The 19250-nt window shown below is 43.7% G+C and overlaps 1 protein-coding gene across 1 annotated transcript in view; it reads right to left on the reverse strand.

The window, feature by feature from the left end:
• qsox1 (quiescin Q6 sulfhydryl oxidase 1) overlaps positions 1-19250 on the reverse strand; it is a 160026-nt gene that overhangs the window by 38523 nt on the left and 102253 nt on the right. Inside the window, exons 7-8 of the mRNA XM_072274302.1 lie at positions 9627-9758; positions 7088-7217 (exon numbers count right to left, since the gene is read on the reverse strand). Coding sequence (XP_072130403.1) covers positions 7088-7217; positions 9627-9758 — 262 coding nt within the window. The remainder of the gene's footprint in view (positions 1-7087; positions 7218-9626; positions 9759-19250) is intronic.

Below are 19250 nucleotides of genomic sequence, written 5' to 3' on the forward strand. Positions count from 1 at the left end.
GACCCCCATCATGGCACTGACTACTACCTGAAACCTGTATAGTCATTGAGGAGTGCATTTCAGACCAGACGTTTGAGCTAGGCTTCCTGTGAGATCACAATGTATTCTCATCCCAGAACAACACACTACAAAGCATTAAATTTCCCAAGCCCCCCTTCAGCACGGGTATAAGCAAAAAGATGGTGCATTTTGGCATCACAAACTCTCTCCTAATATAAAATTAGGTAAATTTCACTTAGAAATCTTTAAAGCCAGGAAATGGCAGACAAGGTGACTGTAAATGATGAGAGCCAGCAGTATGTTTGACTGTGGAGCCTGTCAGGCCAGTCACATACATACACCTCAGCTCACGAAGGCAAATTACATTTTGACACCTATACGATGGATGCCTTGCGATATCAATTCAAAGCATGGACACTTCAAAACTCATTAAGAAAAATGCATATGGGGCAATGTAGCTACTTACAGTCATGGTATGTACATTGTCTTTCATCAGTTTTCTAGATAAATGAAAGAATAACTGGCTGGTCTCTGAGTTTGTGCCAGAAACTCAGACTATCAAACGGGTTTTGGCAATCAGCACAACTATGTATGTAATTTGCACAAGGATTGTCCAACACAGTTAAAGCTGAAATTCAACCTCCAGACCTATGTTATGGGAACCTTTGCATAGAACTGCTGAGCACACATATTGATACTCTGACACCAGCTCAGGGAGCAACAGGAGCAGTCATTTCAGAAGTAAATCATTCGAGCTGCTGAGATACCACAATGCCGATGAAATCACAGCATTTCCCACCTGAAAGCACATGGGAGGCAATGCAGTCCCCCTCCCATCTTACTGCAGGAGCTCAGGACAGTGTTTGTAGGCAGTTTGCCAGACCTCACTATGCTAACACACCAGGTTACTGAGGGTGAAAGAAGAGAGCAGGCCACTGTAAGGGAGTTTTCTCTTGGCATTATTTCATTTTCAGAGAAGAAACCCGTTTCTGCAGCTCCTGTGTCACCCCCACCTCACCCCACAGGACACGAGCAAGTTCGTATTGTCTCCTATTTGTATTCTACTGCTGACCACACTGAACACTCAGATCTGGACTGAGATAAAATCATGTCTGCTTCAATCCAACAACCCCGGCCTCCAAGGACCCAGAAAATCTACTTCTGTTCAATAACAGCAACCAAAATTCAATTAGTATCAGTGTGCAGACAAACACCATGGGATCTGGGAACACTCACCACAAGAGGGTAAAAACAAGATTACCGTGGCTTACTGAGTAGTTTACTTCCTCTCCGCCAGCCCACAGCACAGCCTGGGACAGAGCTGGTGGCCTCAGTCTGTACTGTTCAGCACTGAAACTGCTATAATTGGATTTCAAAACCTTTCACAGGGCAACTCTTACCCCTGTAGATCAACAGAGAGCAACCTTTTACATGCCTGCATGGAGAGGCATAGAACACAGGTACAGTCTCATACACTGGCTGACACACACACACAGACACACAGACACACACACACACACACCCGCGCGCACAATACTTAGGGACTTAAGCACGCACACCATACAAAGACAGGTGTACGTGCACACCACACGAAACAGCTGCTCATGCAGACCACCCAGAATCTGGTGAATGTGCACACTTCACAACAACAGGTGCATGTGAACGCCACCCCAAATCAGACGCAAGTGCACACTACGCAAAATCAGGGGCATGTGCACACCACATAAAATCAGGTGCATCTAAGACTGGTGTATATGCACACACGTATAAAAAACTCAGGTGTGCATGCATGCACACAATCACACAGAGATTTACGTCCCCAGGTGATCTTATTAGTGGCAAAGAATACACATGCGCTCTTTGAAAAAGAGCTCAGGTGGATAGTTATCTATTACTACTAATTTAAATAAAATTAAATCATGTAGAAATCATAAAAAGGCCACACCATGTATTAAAAAAGTGTTTTTTTGCCATTTGGATTTGCTTTCTTCTCATAGGGATACTTACATATCCCTGTAAGAGGGAGAAATGCGACACCTGCCCATTCATCTCCTCACTCACCTCTATTCAGGGCCCCAAACAGTCCTTCCAGCTGAGGCAACACTTCACCTGTGAAACCGTTGGGTTTGTCTATTGTATCTGGTGCTCCCGATGCGGCCTCCTCTACAATGGTAAGACCCAACCAGAGTTGGGGGACCATTTTATTGAGCACCTCTGCTCCATCCGCCATAAGCGGAACTTCCTGGTGGCCAGCCATTTTAATTCCTATCCGCATCCCCATTCTGAGATGTCGGTCCGTGGCCACGATGAGGCCACTCTCACGGTGGAGGAACACCTCACTCAAGGCAGACTCCGACCTGATGGCATGAACATCCATTTCTCCTTCTGGAATTTTTTTCTCTTTTTCTTTCCCCCTCCTTCTCTCTTCTTCTACTCCCCAGTTTGGCCTCTTACCTCCTTTTTCCTTTTCTCCCAAAGCCCCTCTCCTTTCCGATCAGATTCCTTCTTCTCCAGCCCTTTACCTTTCCCATCCACCTGCTTCACTAATCACCTTCCAGCTTGCCCTCCTTCCCCTCACCCCACTTTATATTCTGGCATCTTTCCCCTCTTTCCAGTCCTGATGAGGGGTCTCAGCCTGAAATGTCAACTGTATATTCATTTTCATAGACCATGCCCGACCTGCTGAGTTCCTCCAGCATTCTGTCTGTTTTGCATTGAATTTTTGCATCTGCAGAATCTTTTGTGTTTTGGATCTGCTCTTTGCTATGTTTCCTAATGGATTGGGAATAGATGCATCTGTCTTGATCCAGGGATGCTCTGTTACCTTTAAGCATTGCCCGATTCAGTCAGCTGAACCAAAGTTGCCCAGTCACCACCAACCACCCACTTGCACTAATTCCTTTTTATTTCTTCCACACTTCCTTCAACCAAACACCGATCCCCCACCCACAACTGCTCCACCAATCATCTGCATACTAGGTGTAATTTAAAGTGGTCGATTAGTCGACCAATCTGCATGTCTTTACAACATGGAAGGAAAGCCACACAGTCACAAGAAGAATGGCCAGACTCCTCCCACAGAGAACTGGAGGTTAGGATTGGACCAGTGTCACTGCGGCTGTAAAGGCACAGCTCTACTGACTGTCCCATATCCATATTATCAATTGCCAATAATCCAGTCATTAAAACGCTTCTGTTTCTGGATTCTTGCTGTGCCAGTTTTCCTACATCTGAACCGTGACTACCTACCTTGGCTATAAAACACTTTGAACAGTCCTGTACGGGACATGACAGATGTAAATGGAACATGGCTTCTTTCTGCCCTCTGCTCTCTTCTCCAATCTTTAGTTGCAGCTCTGCCTGCAATTAAACTTTTCATCATGTGCCCCAATATCTCCTTGTATGTTTTGGTATCATATTATGCCGTGGGATGTTTAATAATATTTAAAACGGCATGGAAATGCATGCAGGGTGCAAATACAGAAGACTAGGGAGATAATGTGTGGTGATGAGTTGGGCCAGACTTGGCATGCTGCCTGTGCTTCTGACAGCAGTATCCACTTGCCCACATTTAACCCTTCTGAAGAGTCACGGGGCAGAGGACATTCTCAGTGATGAGAAGGCATCAGGAGGCAGGTCCTGAGGATGCGTCTCCTTCCCCCTCACTGCCCCTCCCCCCCAATGCCCTGATGACCTTTGACAGCTCGCCACTCTCAAAGGGTTTTGTACTGTTTCTAGAATAGTGTTGACAGTACAGACATTAACAAACATGTTCAGGCCAGTTTAAAATATTAACCTAAATTATGAAATAAAACAAAATGCATGGCTTCCTCGCCTTTCTTTATCAAAATGATACTTTAATCCACGGCTTGGGGTGGATATGTTATTGAGGTGAACTGGACCTCCCAGAAGACAGGGTTCCTCCTTTCTTCTCCTCCTGGATGTGTCTTTTAAATTGTTCACTTTGCCAGCTGACAAAACCCATTGATCTTGCTAATACCCTTTTGTTTGGGACCAGTGACCCTGTAAACAGTGGCTGTAAAGATCAAGATGTCAATTCTGTGACCACTTGCTGGTCATGAAGGGGGCCGGACTATCCATAGCTCGATGGCCCAGCAAACCTCCTGCCAACAAGGAGAACAAGCAGCCCATCTGCAGGGGTTAGAGGTTTTAGTCGGCTTTGAATCTGACCACCTGATCACGAGGAGTTGAAAGAATAGCAACACTGAGTACCACTGCCCCTGAACTTCATTTGAACAAAGGGGACGCAGGGGGGGCAGGTGCTCAGAACTCAAGTCTACAGCTGAGTGTCACCACCTACCAAAATTTGTCAAACTGAAAATCCAGCATCTTAAACGTCAGGAGTTCCTGCAGCTCCTGGAAGATGACCTCACGATGCCAGCCCTGAGTGCAGTCTCTTTGTCCTCAATCCAAAATTCACTCCTTCAGCTGTTCACAGCCAAACCAGAATAAGATGCCAAGGTCAGTGGTAGAGGCTCTAATCTAGTGACTCATGCATCATTTTGACCCATGGACAGACTTTTGTTGCACAAAGCAGTTTAGGAAAAACTATTTTGGTTCCAAGAGTGATTACCCTTGCAATGGCCTGAAAATATTACAAATGCTTATTTTCCTTGGTCACTGTAGCATATACTGTAGAACAAAGGTTCTATATTAAGCACCTGTCCATTTTACCACAGCTCACAGAGAAAAAGAATAGGCAGGTGAACCCCACATTATGGAGGAACTGTATTCCTAGAAAACAGGCTGTATCCTGATTTTCTGTAATGTGACACGTCAAGAAATGTGAGTTAAAACAAAAGTTATGTTTATTTGCCTTCACACAAAGCAAGTTTTATTCAGTATCAAGTTTATGGTAGTGACTTGTAAATTTTGTAAAGGTGAATTTCTAAAGCCAAACTGACAGTCCTGCCAAAAGGTTTTGGACCAAAACGTCATCTGTGCTTTTTTTCCATAGATGCCACCTGGCCTGCTGAGTTCCTTAAGCATGTTGTGTGTGTTGCTCAGATTTTCCAGCATCTGCAAATTTTCTCTTGCTTCCAAAATGACAGGAAGTGGATTTGCCTAAATGTGGCAAAATCCAGCAGAATTTGGGCAATCACTTAATAATTGCCCCCTTTAACCTCAGCAGGTTCACTCGAAACTTAAAAATGAATTCACTATGAAAGAAGTTCTTTGGGTGAAAATTTGCCTCAGGCTGATTTCAGAACCAGATGTATCACCGAGGGAGATCAGCCCACATCTTGATGACCGGCTCTAGCTCTCAGTTCTTACAAATGCTAATCACTTCCTGTTTCACAGGGGTGGGGTGGAGGGGGGAGTGGTAAACAGCTCTCATCTCTAGACCAATTACAACACTGGAGAAACAAACAAAAGTTATCACACAAAATGTTATAAAGTTAATACTTTGGGAAGTGTGAGGAACTCTGCAAAGCCACAGAGAGACTGTGGAAAGTAATCCGAAGTCAGGAATGAACCCATGTCACTGTAGCTGTGAGAGAGCTGTACTGTAACAAGAGAGGCAAGAGCATTCTGCTATTCTATGGAAACATCTGATTTAAAATTTTTTTTATTGAGATACAGCATGGACTACACCCTTCCAGCCCCGCAATCCCCCAATTTAATCCTAGGTTAATCATGGGACAATTTGCAATGACCAATTAATCCAGCACAATCTTTGGACTATGGGAAGAAACTGGAGCACCTGGAGGAAACCCATACTGTCACGGTGAGAACACACAAATACCTTTTAGGTGGGAAGTGCCATTACATTGTGAAGTTCAAGTGTAATAAAAATGGCTTTCCAGTTCCTTCCTGTAAGGAGCTCTACACTGAAGTAGAAAGGATCCATTATCGGAAGGCACAGAAAATTCAGACAGAAGAATGCTCACCACCATCCAGGTCAAGGTAGCCTTTGACTGCCTCACCCCCATTACCCTCCTTAATTGATCATTCACCACCTTCCCACCACCAACACTTCAACTCCCCCACCCCCACGTGTTCTGTGTACTTGGAAAGATCCAAAGGTCATGAGCCAAACGCAGGCAAATGAGACCAGCTTGGATGGGGTACCTTGGCTGGCATGGACCAACTGGGCCAAAGGGTCTGTTCCTGTGCTGTATGATTCTATGGAATGTCCCAGTATATCCCAGCAGGAAAGATGCCCAGAAAATTCCCCACCAAGATGTCCACTATTCTGACTAGGCAGTATATTATTGTTACACATAGAAAATGCTGGAAGAACTCAGCAGGACAGGTAGAATCTATGGGAAGGAATAAACAGTTTATTCCAGCAACACACATAAAAGTTGCTGGTGAACGCAGCAGGCCAGGCAGCAGCTCTAGGAAGAGGTACAGTCAACATTTCGGACCGAGACCCTTCGTCAGGACTAACTGAAAGAAGAGATAGTAAGGGATTTGAAAGTGGGAGGGGGAGGGGGAGATCCAAAATGATAGGAGAAGACAGGAGGGGGAGGGATGGAGCCAAGAGCTGGACAGGTGATTGGCAAAAGGAATATGAGAGGATCATGGGACAGGAGGCCTAGGGAAAAAGAAAGGGGGAGGGGTGAAGCCCAGAGGATGGGCAAGGAGTATAGAGAGAGGGACAGAGGAGAAAAAGCAGAGAGAGAAAAAGAATATATATATATATAAATAAATAACGGATGGGGTACGAGGGGGAGGAGGGGCATTGACGGAAGTTAGAAAAGTCAATGTTCATGCCATCAGGTTGAAGGCAAGACCCGACGCAGGCTGGGAGACTGTTTCACTGAACACCTAAGATAATTTTGTTGCTGGATCACAATCTTGGAGCTGCAGACTGCATTGGTTCAAGAAGGCAACACTCCATCTTCTGAAGAACAGTCAGGGATAGTCAATAAATGCTGGCTTTGCCCTCTCAGCCCAAAGCTGTGCATACATTTTTAAAAAGAGTATCAGATTCAAGATAAAAATAACACATCTGTAAATTCATGAAACAGCGTTCATTGAATTACTACTCTGTCTGTTCAGGCGAACTGCTGAATCGATGTACTTTAAAGTAAATGACCAACAACTCTGCCCAACTAACCTTTGTCAGCACGGTGATGAAGTTTTTCAGTGCCATGAGGGTGTCCCCTGAGAGTTCCTGACGTTTCACCACTTCCATCTTGAGGGAATAGTAAAGGGAAGACTCCAGATCACTCATATACAGCTTGGAACTGCAAAGAGGAGGAACATTGGCAAAAATACACTGAAATACATACCCTGGAGCAGAGAGGGACACTAGAACACTTTAGCCAGGAGGATACAACTACAACTTGGCCCTGAAGGAGTGCCGATGTACAAGAGGATAGTGGGAAGGGGATGAAGGTAGTCTTAAGAGTTAAATCTCTAGATGGAGAGAGGAATGCATCAAATGAGGGACAGAGATACATTTATGCTTCAGCAGAGTGTGGGATACAGGAACAGCTTGACCCAGCTACATTGCTAGTGAGAGAGAGGGAGATGACAAAAGAGTGAGTGAGAGTGAGTGAGTGAGTGAAAGAGTGAGAGAGAGAGCGAGTGAGTGAGAGAGTGGGAGATTGAGAGAGTGGGAGAGTGAGAGAGAAAGCGAGTGAGTGAGTGACAGAGAGAGAGAGAGAGAGAGAGAAAGACACCAAAAGACTGACAAGAGAGAGATAGAAAGACAAGCAAGAGGGAAATAGAAAGCCAGTCAGTGAGAGAGAATGAGAAATAAAGACAGTGAGAAAGAGTGTGAGAAAAAAGGGCCAGTGACAGGTAGAAAGAGAGAGACAGCAAGAAAGCCCATGAGAGAGGGGTACAGACAAATAGCGAGAGCATGAGTGACAGACAGAGAGTGTGAGCAAGAGGAAGACAGAGACAGTGACAAAGAGAGAGAGAGGGAGAGAGACAGACAGACATGGCTGCATTTCACACCATTACTTAGACAAGGAAGCCACTAGACCTAGAAGTAGAGATGGCTATACAAATGAAGGATTGATTTCCTCACTGCAGGACTTTACTGACTGCAGATAAATAATAGATTCAGTATGTCCATTTAACCAAAAGCCATGCATGTTTCGTAATACGATCAGTTTTAGAACAAACCTCACAGTGGTTATAATGCCCCCAAGGCCATTAGAGAGAGGCCAGTCTGCGCTGCGCTAATATTGGACTCAGTGGATCCACCTTTTTTCTGGGGTTTATCACTGATGCTTTTACCGTAAAAAAAAATGTAGGCAGGTGGACTTGGATTTGAGACTCAATTGGATTTTAAAAAATAATGCTGATAAGGATCCTGGTCCTCTCAACCTTGGTGGAGATGGAAGGAAGCCTTTGTAATCATCTGATAGGACAAGCTGTGCTAGGTGCCTGATTGCCTCTTGGTTGATGACTGCATCCCGGTTAAGCTGAGTAATGCAAAGAGTCTTCATCCTGCTGAAGGACTGGAAGTTCAATCAAGCCCTGCTTGAGATTGGTTTCTGGCTGGCATTTCTGAAGCTGATTTCTAACAACTGAAAGAGATGTTCCATTTAAAATGGAGGCACAGGGAATCCAGATGCTGGAATCTGGAGCAATGTACTAAGCACTGCAGTGCTGCTGGACCAGTTGAAGTGTCTAAAGACCCACTGTCCGTTTCCTTCCACAGCTGCTGCCTGACCCACAGAGTTTCTCCAGCATTTGTGCATTGCTCCATTGAATTTGGCATTCTACCATGAGATGTTATCATGAATTGATGGTGCATAACCACTGATGGTCAGCAGACTGTGCAGTAGATCACACTCTCCCCAGCTTCAGCTTTTACAAGAAAGTGCTGATGCCAGTTCAAAGTGCAGGGATCCACACCCCTATCTTAATTAAGAATGTCTTGCCAGGCAACAGCTTGTGGTCTGGGAATGAGCCTGTCCATACTGGGTTCAATTTAGTAGTGCTCTTTGCCGGCCAAGAGTGGGCCACTACAGGCCAGAGTGTCAGAGAACGCAGGTTATGCTCACCTGGTGAGAGCTTGTCTGGCCATGTGCTCCCCCTGGTGCCTGGAAGAAGCAGCACAGCCATTGCAACCCAACCTTCCCCACCAACACCCTGCCCCATTCTCCTCAAAAATGGCAGCTTGCCTCTCAACTCTCAGCATTTGCCACCTCAACGTTCAGAAGGTGCAGTGGTACAATTGGTAGAGTGGTTGCTTCACAGCTCCAGTAATCCCGGTTCAAACCTGACCACCAGTGCTATCTGTACTGAGTTTGCACGCTTTCCCTGTGATCCCGTGGGCTTCCTCCAGAGTGCTCCGGTTTCCTTTTGCCCAAAAGCAGGCCGGTAGGTTAATTGTTCACTGTAAATTGCTACAGGTGTGTAGGTGAGAGACAGAACCTCGGGAGAGCTGATGGGAATGTGGAGAGGAAAGAAACGGGATTGGTGTAGGTTGAGTGCAAATGGGGTGCTCGCTGGTTGCTGCGGAGACAGTGGGTTGAAGGGCCTGTTTCCATCCCAAATTGAATCAACAATTCTCCAAAACTTCTCCCGACAGGAAAAGAACAGAGTGCTGGTTTAGTGTGGTGAGAATGGGGAGGTGTGAGTTGTTGAGAGAGGATCATAGCCGTTCCCCGACACAGCTATTAGAAATGCCAAACCTGTTGAAATCTTTCCATGTCTCTGTACCGTCCCCATAGGTAACGTTCTCTGTTGTCAGTTTATAAGCTCCTCGTGTCACTCCTGGCAAGCGGCGCAGGTAATACGTATAGAAAATGCGTGTTTCCTTTTTCCTGCGGATAAAATGGAACCAATGTCAATGTGAAGGATTTCTCCTAATCTTCCAAATAGGACCTAAGCATTTAGATTCCTCCCTCACATTCGCTCATTTAAAGCAAGTCAGCTGGCTTCAAACTGGCCATTCTCTGCACTGCATTAGCAGCAAAGTCTACCTACCAATAGAAATAAATGATAGAAATGAAAGCTTGCACATGTTGAAAATCTGAAATAAAATCCCAAAATGCAGGAACTCAGCAGGTCAGGTGGCAGCTCTGAGGAGAGAATCAAAAGTTTTAACAAAGGGCTTTTTGTTTTCTTTCTCTAAATACACTCTAACCCTATGTAAGCTCCCTTTAGCTTCAAGAGTGGCTAAGAGTCATAGTGTCACACAACATGTATACTAGATTTTTGGCCCTACTGGTGCATGCCAACCAAGGTGCCCATTCAAGTTGATCCTTTTTGCTAGCATTTGGCTCATAATCTTCTAAAGCTTTCCTATCCATTTAACTATCCAACTGTCTTTTAAAGTTGTTAACCACTTCCTCTGGCAGCTCATCCACATATGCCATCTTGTAAAAAAGCTGCTTCTCAAGTTCCTATTAAATATTTCCCCTCTCATCTCAAACCATGTCCTCTAATTCTTGTATACTCAACTCTGTGGAAAAGACAGTGCATTTACCCTATCTGCGCCCCTCATGATTTTATTCACCTCTATATGATCCTATGGTTTAAGGAAAATTGTCACAGCTTGTCTAACTTCTCCCTATAATTCAGTCTTCCAAGTCCTGACAACATCCAGGCAAATCATTTCTGTACATTTCCAGTTTAATAACATCTTTTCTATAGCAGGGTGACCAAAACAATACTCTGTATGGCCTTATGAGTGCCTTGTACAACTGCATCATAGCCTCTCAACTTCTATACTTAATGCCCTGACAGAAGGCCAGCAAGCTAAAAGCCTTCTTCATCAACCTATCTACCTGTGACTCTACTTTCAGTGAACCAAGTACCTGAATTCCAGATCTCTCTGTTCCACAACATGCCCCAGGTCCTATCATTTACTGTGGAAGTCTGACCTTATTGCTTTTCCTCTGTATATCCACCCCCCCCCCCATGCCCCATGCAGTCTCCTTGTTCAGAGTGAGGTGTGCAGCCACCAAGTTCTCAGAATTTGAAATTACTCCCTAAATCCCTTAGATTTTCCATCTCGCTCTTTGTGCAAAGAGTCTCCTGACCAAGCCATTGATCCTCACTCCTAATAATTCTTGTTTTGGTCTTGCTTGAGTGCCCATCTTTGCATTACTGATTGGAATGCAGGTAATTATTATCTGCCCCATTCCCATTGGATTTCATCTATGAACTACCATCAACAGCAATACATCACACTGTCTCATCTGCTGACAAAAACGTATAAAACCAGGTGAAATAGCTTTAGGGAAGAGGGTCCCAACCTGGAGTCCACAGTCCTCTCAGTTAATGGTAAAGGTCCATGGCATATAAACAGTTGGGACCCCCTGCTTTAGGGTAAGGGGTAAGGGGTATAGGCTTACAAGGAACCCACAGAAGAACTTTTTCACCCAGGAGGAGCACATTGCCTAAGCGGGTGATGGAGGCCTGTACTCTTGCTAAACTTAGAAGTAACTGGATGAGCACTTGATTGACCAAAGTGCATCTGTGATCAAGTGCTGATAAATGGCATCAGTGCAGATGGCTACTTGATGCCCTGCACTGACATGATGGGCTGATGGGCCTGTTACTCTCTTTAGGACTCCATGATTCTCTAACTGTGGTGTATTAGTTGGTCCAGACAACCAATTCCATGAAAGAGTCATGATAACATTGTTTGAAATTTCAATCCAATTCTAAAGAATAAACAAGCTTTGCCTTTTGTTTTGGTGTCAGTAAAGGTGACCATTTCAATAAAAATATAGCAATAAACTAATATCAAACTCTGATGTGTGTTGCTTGAATTTCCAGCATCTGCAGAATTCCTCTTGTTTGCGATAAACTAATAGGTGCACAACTGTGCTGTAAGTGAAAATTACTTCATTTACACGAGCTAATTTGCTTGACACTTCCAATGTATATCTTTAAGGTTGATTCTTATCTGGTCTCTGAAATGACTCTGGAAGTCACCTAATTGTATGAAGTCTCTTCAGGACAACTAAGAATGTTGCGGACAATGTTGTTCGGAGAAGCTCTTCCACACACTACTATAGCAACACATTTGAGTTACCGTCACCTTCCTGTCAGTTTGAACCAGTCTGGCAATTCTCCCCTATCCTCTCTCATTAACAAGGCATTTTTGCCCACAGAATTGCCACTCACTGGATGTTTTTCTTTTGTTTTTCACACCATTCTCTGTAAACACTAGAGACTATTGTGCATAGAAATCCCAGGAGATCAGCACTTTCTGATATACACAAACCATCCTGTTTGGCACCAACAATCATTCCATGGACAAAGTCACTTAGATCACATTTCTTCCCTATTTCATGTTTGATCCGAAGAACAACTGAACTTCTTGACCATGTTTGCATATACTTCGCATTGAATTGTCACATGATTGGCTGATTAGAACGAGCAGAGTCTGTCCCAACATCCTATAGGGCAGATAACAAAAGTGTGCCTCATTGGGTAATTGCCATTTTACCCAGTTACCTGAGGTTAAAGGAGATATATGCTCAAATAAGGATTTATTTTGAAAGGATCTTTAAGAGCAACGCTTGTGGCAGTAATGATGGGAAAAGAAAATGAAAATGAAAGGGAAAGGGAATGCAAAATAAGGAGAGCAAAAGAAACAGAGAGAAAGTAAGAAGAGGCAGAGAGAATGACAAAAAGCAAAAATGAAGAACAACAGAGAGAATGTTGTGAAGAAAGGAAGGAAAAGAAAAAAAAATGTTAGGGCAAACTGAGAGAGACAGAAAGGGGAAATAGTGATTAAAGGTAAGTGCCAGAAAAACAAAACAAGAAGATATGGACGGGAATGGAGGAGGGTTAAAGCAGGGAGAAAGGAATGAAAGAAACCGAGAGAAGCATACAACTGTAGAGCCAAGGGATAAGCAGCAATGGGAGGCGGTGTAAGATAGCTGGGTGGTCTTCAAGGTTTACAAGAAGCAGTGCCCAGACATGCCCTGACCATTAGAACTATGTGACCTTGCTGCTTGATATTTACTGCTCTGTTTATCCCCTCTTAAAGACGCATGCTGGGCTGTGGATCTCTTTTTAACTGTGAGCAGATGGAGGCCTCGTACTCGATCACAAATAATTTTCCCCTCCACTTGCTCTGAAGAAAGCCTGGCACTCTGATAATGTCATCAGCACTATCCAATTATCCCTGGCGTCTGCCACGCGAGACAGCAGAAAGGGAGGCTGTGGCCTGGGACAGGCTTACACTTGACTTTAGCTTCTTCGCACATCTGTCCCTCAGGCTCTGATGAAATTCTTCCTGGCACGTCCCATTTACCCCAATTCCGCACACTGCCCCACTGCTCCTTGTACGGCGTGATCACTCAGCTCCATGGTATTAATCATCCATTCACAAAGCAAATGTCCCATCTGCTCGTCACTCAACCCACCGCTCGCACCAGTTGCCTCACTTCAGTCACCCAGAAAAATGCTATTGTTTTCATGCAACAGTTTGGAACATCTTCCTATTGTGCAGGAGAATCACACAATCTCACTGTGCATTTTCTATGCAGTGAAACATTAACCATTTCGGGTTTGGTTACAGGAAATGCAGGAGAGCTTACTATAGAAAGAATGCTGGTCTCTGACTTTGACTCTTTCCCTTCTAGAAAATCAAATTCTCACTGTATAATTCTCTTTGCAAAATTCTCATTGCCTATCCCCACATCTCGAACAAAGAGTCACAGTCTCAAAGCTCTATTATTTATCTCTTCCATACTCCTCAAACTTCACCAAACCATTTCTCCTGGTTGCAATGCAGGTGGTAGATCTTTTGTCTGTACATCAGAAGATTGTGGTTTCCAGTCATAAATACGAGCACAAAGACCATTACACCAACTGAATGTTGAGGAGGTGCAGCACTGTCAAGCGAGCTGTCATTCTGATGAGACAGTAAACTGTTTGATCTCTCAGTTGTATGGAAGTACGAGAGAATGGCAGGGCTCTCTCTGTCAGCTTTTCCTCAAACATCATCAATGAAATGAACTAACAGGATCTCATCAATTATTGTTAATTGGTGAATCAATTAGCAGCAGGAGTAGACCACTCAGACCTTTGAGTCTTTGCTAAGATTATAGTTAACCTGGTTGTAACCTCAACCCTGAATTCCTTCCTACCAATAGTCACCTTTGCTTTTCCAGAACCTATCTACTTTTGCCTTAAAAATATTCAATGTCAATGCTTTCTCTGCCTTATTAATACATGATTTTTAAAAGGGAGGGATATTGGCCAAACATGGGAAATTGAGACTAGCTGGGTGGGCGAGCGTGATTGGCATTGACTGGTTGGACCAGAGGACCTGCATCCATGCTATATTATGCTTTAACTCAAGAAACCTCTCACCATTCAGCTCACCTTAGCCTTAAATGGGAAATCTTGCAGTTTTGAACAGTGATCTCTAGTTTTTGATTCTTTCACACAAAGGAATATTCTTTTGGTATCCACCTTAGAATCCTTCAGGATCATACTTGTTTCAATCAAGTTACTTCTTACTATTCTAAACTCTCTGAGCTACAATCTTGGCCTGTACAACCTTTCTGAGAGTTAGTCCAGTGAACCCTTCTCGAATATTTTCCAATGCCCTAACATAAAAATCCAATATTGCACCGAATTCTCCAGGTAGGTCTCACTAGTTCCCCTTTTAACTTAACTATAGCCTTGTTATTTTGTATTCAATTTCCTTTGCAATAAACAAATTTGCCCAGTTCCCAAATTACTTGCCATAGCTGCAAACTATCCTTTTGAGATTCCTGCGCAAGAGCACTTAGATGGCTTTGCAATCTCTTCACATTTAGATAAAAGCTTCTGCATTTCATTGTGAAATGGACCAGTTAGGAGTTTCCTATTTTATATTCCATTTCTCAGCTCTTTGTCCAATCCTCTTGTACCAAACTTCAGAAACAGTTCATTATCCTGAGTTTACGAATGGTGATATATAAATGCAAGTCTTTGAATCCATTTGCACATTTTATTACATAAGCTAATCCTACCCAAACACATTTTACTCTACCCAAGTTCCCATCAGCACCCCTTCTACCAGTCACCTGCACATTGGAGTTAATTTGTCGCGACCAAGTCACCTATCAACCTGCACATTTTAGGGATGTGGGAAGAAACTGGAACATTTGGAGGAAACTCCCATGGTCACAATGAGAACATGCAAACTCCCCACAGACATCACTGAAAGGGATGGATGAGACAGAGGCAGGAAAGTTGTTTCCACTGGTAGGTGAGACTAGAACAAGGGGACATACCCTCAAAATTCGGAGAGTAAGTTTAAGACGGAGATGAGGAGGAATTGCTTTTCCCAAAGAGTGATGAAACTGTGGAATTCTCTGCTCTATGAACCAGTGGAGGCTACCTCAGTAAACATATTTAAGACAGATTTAGATTTTTGCATAGTTTGGGAATTAAGGGTTATGGGGAAAAGGCAGGTAGGTGGGGATGAGTCCATGGTCAGATCAGCTACGATCTTATTGAATGGTGGAGCAGGCTTGATAGGCTAGATGGCCTACTCCTGCTCCTATATCTTATGTTCTTATGAAGGTCAGGCTTAAACTCAGGTCTGTGGAATTGTAGGGCAGTAGTTCTCCCAGCTTCACCACTCTGCTAGCCTGTATACTACAAGGCTAAACCTGCAGTGACTAACGTCCCTTCTCAGCTCTTTGCAGCCCCTCGGCTTCAGAGGATTAGCAATAAAGCTGATGATCATAGAAGGAGTAGAGTCAGGCGAGTAGTCAGAAGAATGCAAGGCAAGCAAGGGACATGCTTCCCAATCAAACTTTGTACTGGGAAGACCCAACTATCCCAAGAATATCTTATGGCAGTCACTCCCTGAACAACCTGTGCCAAATTCTTCACAATGCTCCACAGGGAATAGCATCATTTCACGTACAGTGGTGCTGATAGGGAAACTTGGGGCTGGAACTGACTGGATGAATTTCAGGTATGGTGCAAAGAAGCCCGGAAGTGGTTTACAATGAAGTTTTATTCCAGTAAAATATTTGATTGTCACTGCATAATGCTTTATGCAATTGAATTTCAACCATGATCAATTTCAATATTATTGATTGAGAGATATCAATTTTTGACTAAGACACTTGAAAACTTCTACAAATGTACCGTGGAGAGCATTCTGAGTGGCTGCATCACCATCTGGAATGGGGTGGCGGCGGGGGGGGGGGATCAAAGATCAAAATAAGTTGAAGAATCTTGTAAAGTTAGTCAGCTCCATCATGGGCGCGAGCCTCCAAAGTATTCAAGACATCTTCAAGGAGCGGTGCCTTAGGAAGGCGGAATCCATCATTAAGGATCTCCATCACGCAGGACATGCCCTCTTCACACCATCAGGAAGGAGGTACCGAAGTCTGAAGGCACACACTCAGTGATTCAGGAACAGCTTCTTCCCCTCTAATTTCTAAATGGACATTGAACCCATGAACTACTTACTTATTTCTGTTCTTTTTGCACTACTCATTTTAATTTAACCTATTTAATAGATATAACGAGGGGTGATTGATAAGTTCGTGGCCTAAGGTAGAAGGAGTCAATTTTAGAAAACCTAGCACATTTATTTTTCAACATAGACCCCTCGTACATGTGCACACTTAGTCCAGCGGTCGTGGAGCATACAGATCCCTTCTTTGTAGAAGTTGGCGTCATGGAACTCCAGAAGTGGTCCACAGCAGGGGTGATTGATAAATTTGTGGCCTAAAGTAGACGGAGTTGAGGAGAAACTTCAAACTTTCAGCATAATCACCTAAAGAGTTGAACTGCACGTGCATGTAACGAGAGCTGTATAACTCATCTCCTTCTACCTTAGGCCACAAACTTATCAATCACCCCTGCTGTGGACCACCTGGAGGTCCAAGACACTCTCATTACATGCATGTGCAGTTCAACTCTTTGAGTGATAATGAAGAAAGTTTGAAGTTAATAACTCATCTCCTTCTACCTTATGGCCATGAACTTATCAATCACCCCTGCTGTGGACCACTTCCAGAAAGAAGGGATCTGTATGCTCCACGACCGCTGGACTAAGTGTGCACATGTATGAGGGGTCTATGTTGAAAAATAAGTGTGCTAGGTTTTCTAAAATTGACTCCTTCTACTTTAGGCCACGAACTTATCAATCACCCCTCGTATATATACTTAATGTAAGTCAGTTTTTTAATCTATATTTATTTATCATGTATTTCGTAGTACTGCTGTTGTAAAGTTAATGCATTTTATGACATATGCCAGTGATACTAAATCTGATTCTGAAATGAACAATAACTGGACCTTTCCTATCTGGACAAGAGCACAGAACTCTTTTAATAGCGGAAGGAGCAATATCTACCAGCTGCCTAGATTTTGAGCCCAACTCTGCACTGGGCCTTGCACTTGGAGGTGAGTGTATTGTCAAATGATCCACGGTTGACATCCATGTTCAAACAACCGTCAAGAATACTATAATTATGGATTTCAGGGAGGGAATGTGGAGAGAACACACACCGGTCCTCATTGAGGGATCAGCAGTGGACAGGGTGAGCAGTTTCAAGTTCCTGGATGTCAAAATCTCTGAAGGTCTATCCTGGACCCAACATATTGATACAATTGCAAAGGAGGCATGGTAGTAGCTATATTTCATGAGGATTTTGAGAAGATTTGGTATGTCACCAAAGACTCGTGCAAAGTTTTACATATGTAACATGGAGAGCATTCTAATTGGTTGCATCAGCGTCTGGTAGGGAGAGGCTACTGCACATGATTGGCAAAAGCTGCAGAAAGTTGTAAACTGCACCTTGCCTGCAGCATTAGTCTATCCAGCATCGAGGACTCCTTCAAAAGGGGATGCCTCAATAAGGTGGCAACTATGATTAAGGACCCCCATCACCCAGGACATGCCCCCTTCTCATTGCTACCACTAAGGAGATTCAGGAACCTGAAGACACACACCCAATGCTTTAGGAACAGCTTCTTCCCCTCACCTCGCCTTCAGACACTGAAACCATATACACCATGTCATTATTTTTGTATGTTTTTGCTCTCTCTTTGCAGGGCTTATTTAAGTTTTATATAATTTCTTATTATAATTTATAGCTTTCTATTATGTATTGCACTGTACTGCTGCAGTAAAACATGTCATGATATACGCCAGTGATATTAAACCCAAATCTGATTGTGATGCCATGTGGCTTTCAGTGGAGAACAGACAAGTATAATGTTGTCTCTGACTCCCCCATATGGTGACTATGAGCAATATCAATGAGGCTCATTCTAAGACTCTTTTAAGTGTTCCTTTCTGCGTGCTTTACTCCCTGTGGCCTGCAGATGGCACTGCTAGCACTGGAGGTGGCAACAAGCCAGGACCTTCCTTTCCACAGCCAGTAACTCAAGAGAGTTGAAAGGCTGCTGTGGATTTTGCAGAGTGGTATAGGTGCCAGCAATGCACTGGCAACTTGTTACACAGTGAATGAGGCTCGGAATACAGCCTCCACCCTTTTGCACCAACAGCTCCTGGATTCCCCCACCAGAGCTGGCACTGAGCTGAGAGCAATTGTTCTCTGCATACAGCAGGAGCTGAAAAGCAGTCTGCTGTCAAATACTTCCTGGCATCTGGCTCCTTGGCAGTTTTGGCAAGAGATCAAGAACAGGCTCTGTAGTAGTCTGTGCCTTCTGATGAAGCACTGTGAGGACAATTGGGAGAAAAAGGGAAAACAAACTGGCACATGTACACAGCACAGGCATGCATACACTTAAATGTGCATCTAAAATGACATGCATACATAAAACACAGGTAGGTGCGTGTGGGTACACACACACACACAGCAATGCATATATAAATTGCATGAATACATACACTCAGTGGCCATTTTATTAGGTATACTTGTATACCTGCTCATTAATACAATTATCTAATCAGCCAATCATGCGGCAACAAATCAATGCATTAAAGCATGCAGACATGGCCAAAAGGTTCAGTTGTTGTTCCTACCAAATATCAGAATAGGGAAGAAATGTGATTGAAGTGACCTTGACCATAGAGTAATTTGTTGGTGCAAGATAGGATCGTTTGAGCATCTCAGAAACTGCTGATCTGAGATTTTCACAAAGCAGTCTATAAAGTTTACAGAGAATGGGGTGAGAAACAAAAAAAAAATTCAGTGAGTGGCAGTTTTGTGGGTGAAAACATTGTGTTAATGAGAGAGGTCACAGGAGAATGGCGAGACTGGTTCAAGCTGATGGTAAGGTGACAGTAACTCAAACAAACAACAGTGGTGTGCAGAAGAACATCTATGGATGCACAACACATCGAACCTTGAAGTGGATAGGCT

This window comes from Mobula birostris, chromosome 12 (genome assembly GCF_030028105.1).
Source record: "Mobula birostris isolate sMobBir1 chromosome 12, sMobBir1.hap1, whole genome shotgun sequence".
NCBI classification, from domain to species: domain Eukaryota; kingdom Metazoa; phylum Chordata; class Chondrichthyes; order Myliobatiformes; family Myliobatidae; genus Mobula; species Mobula birostris.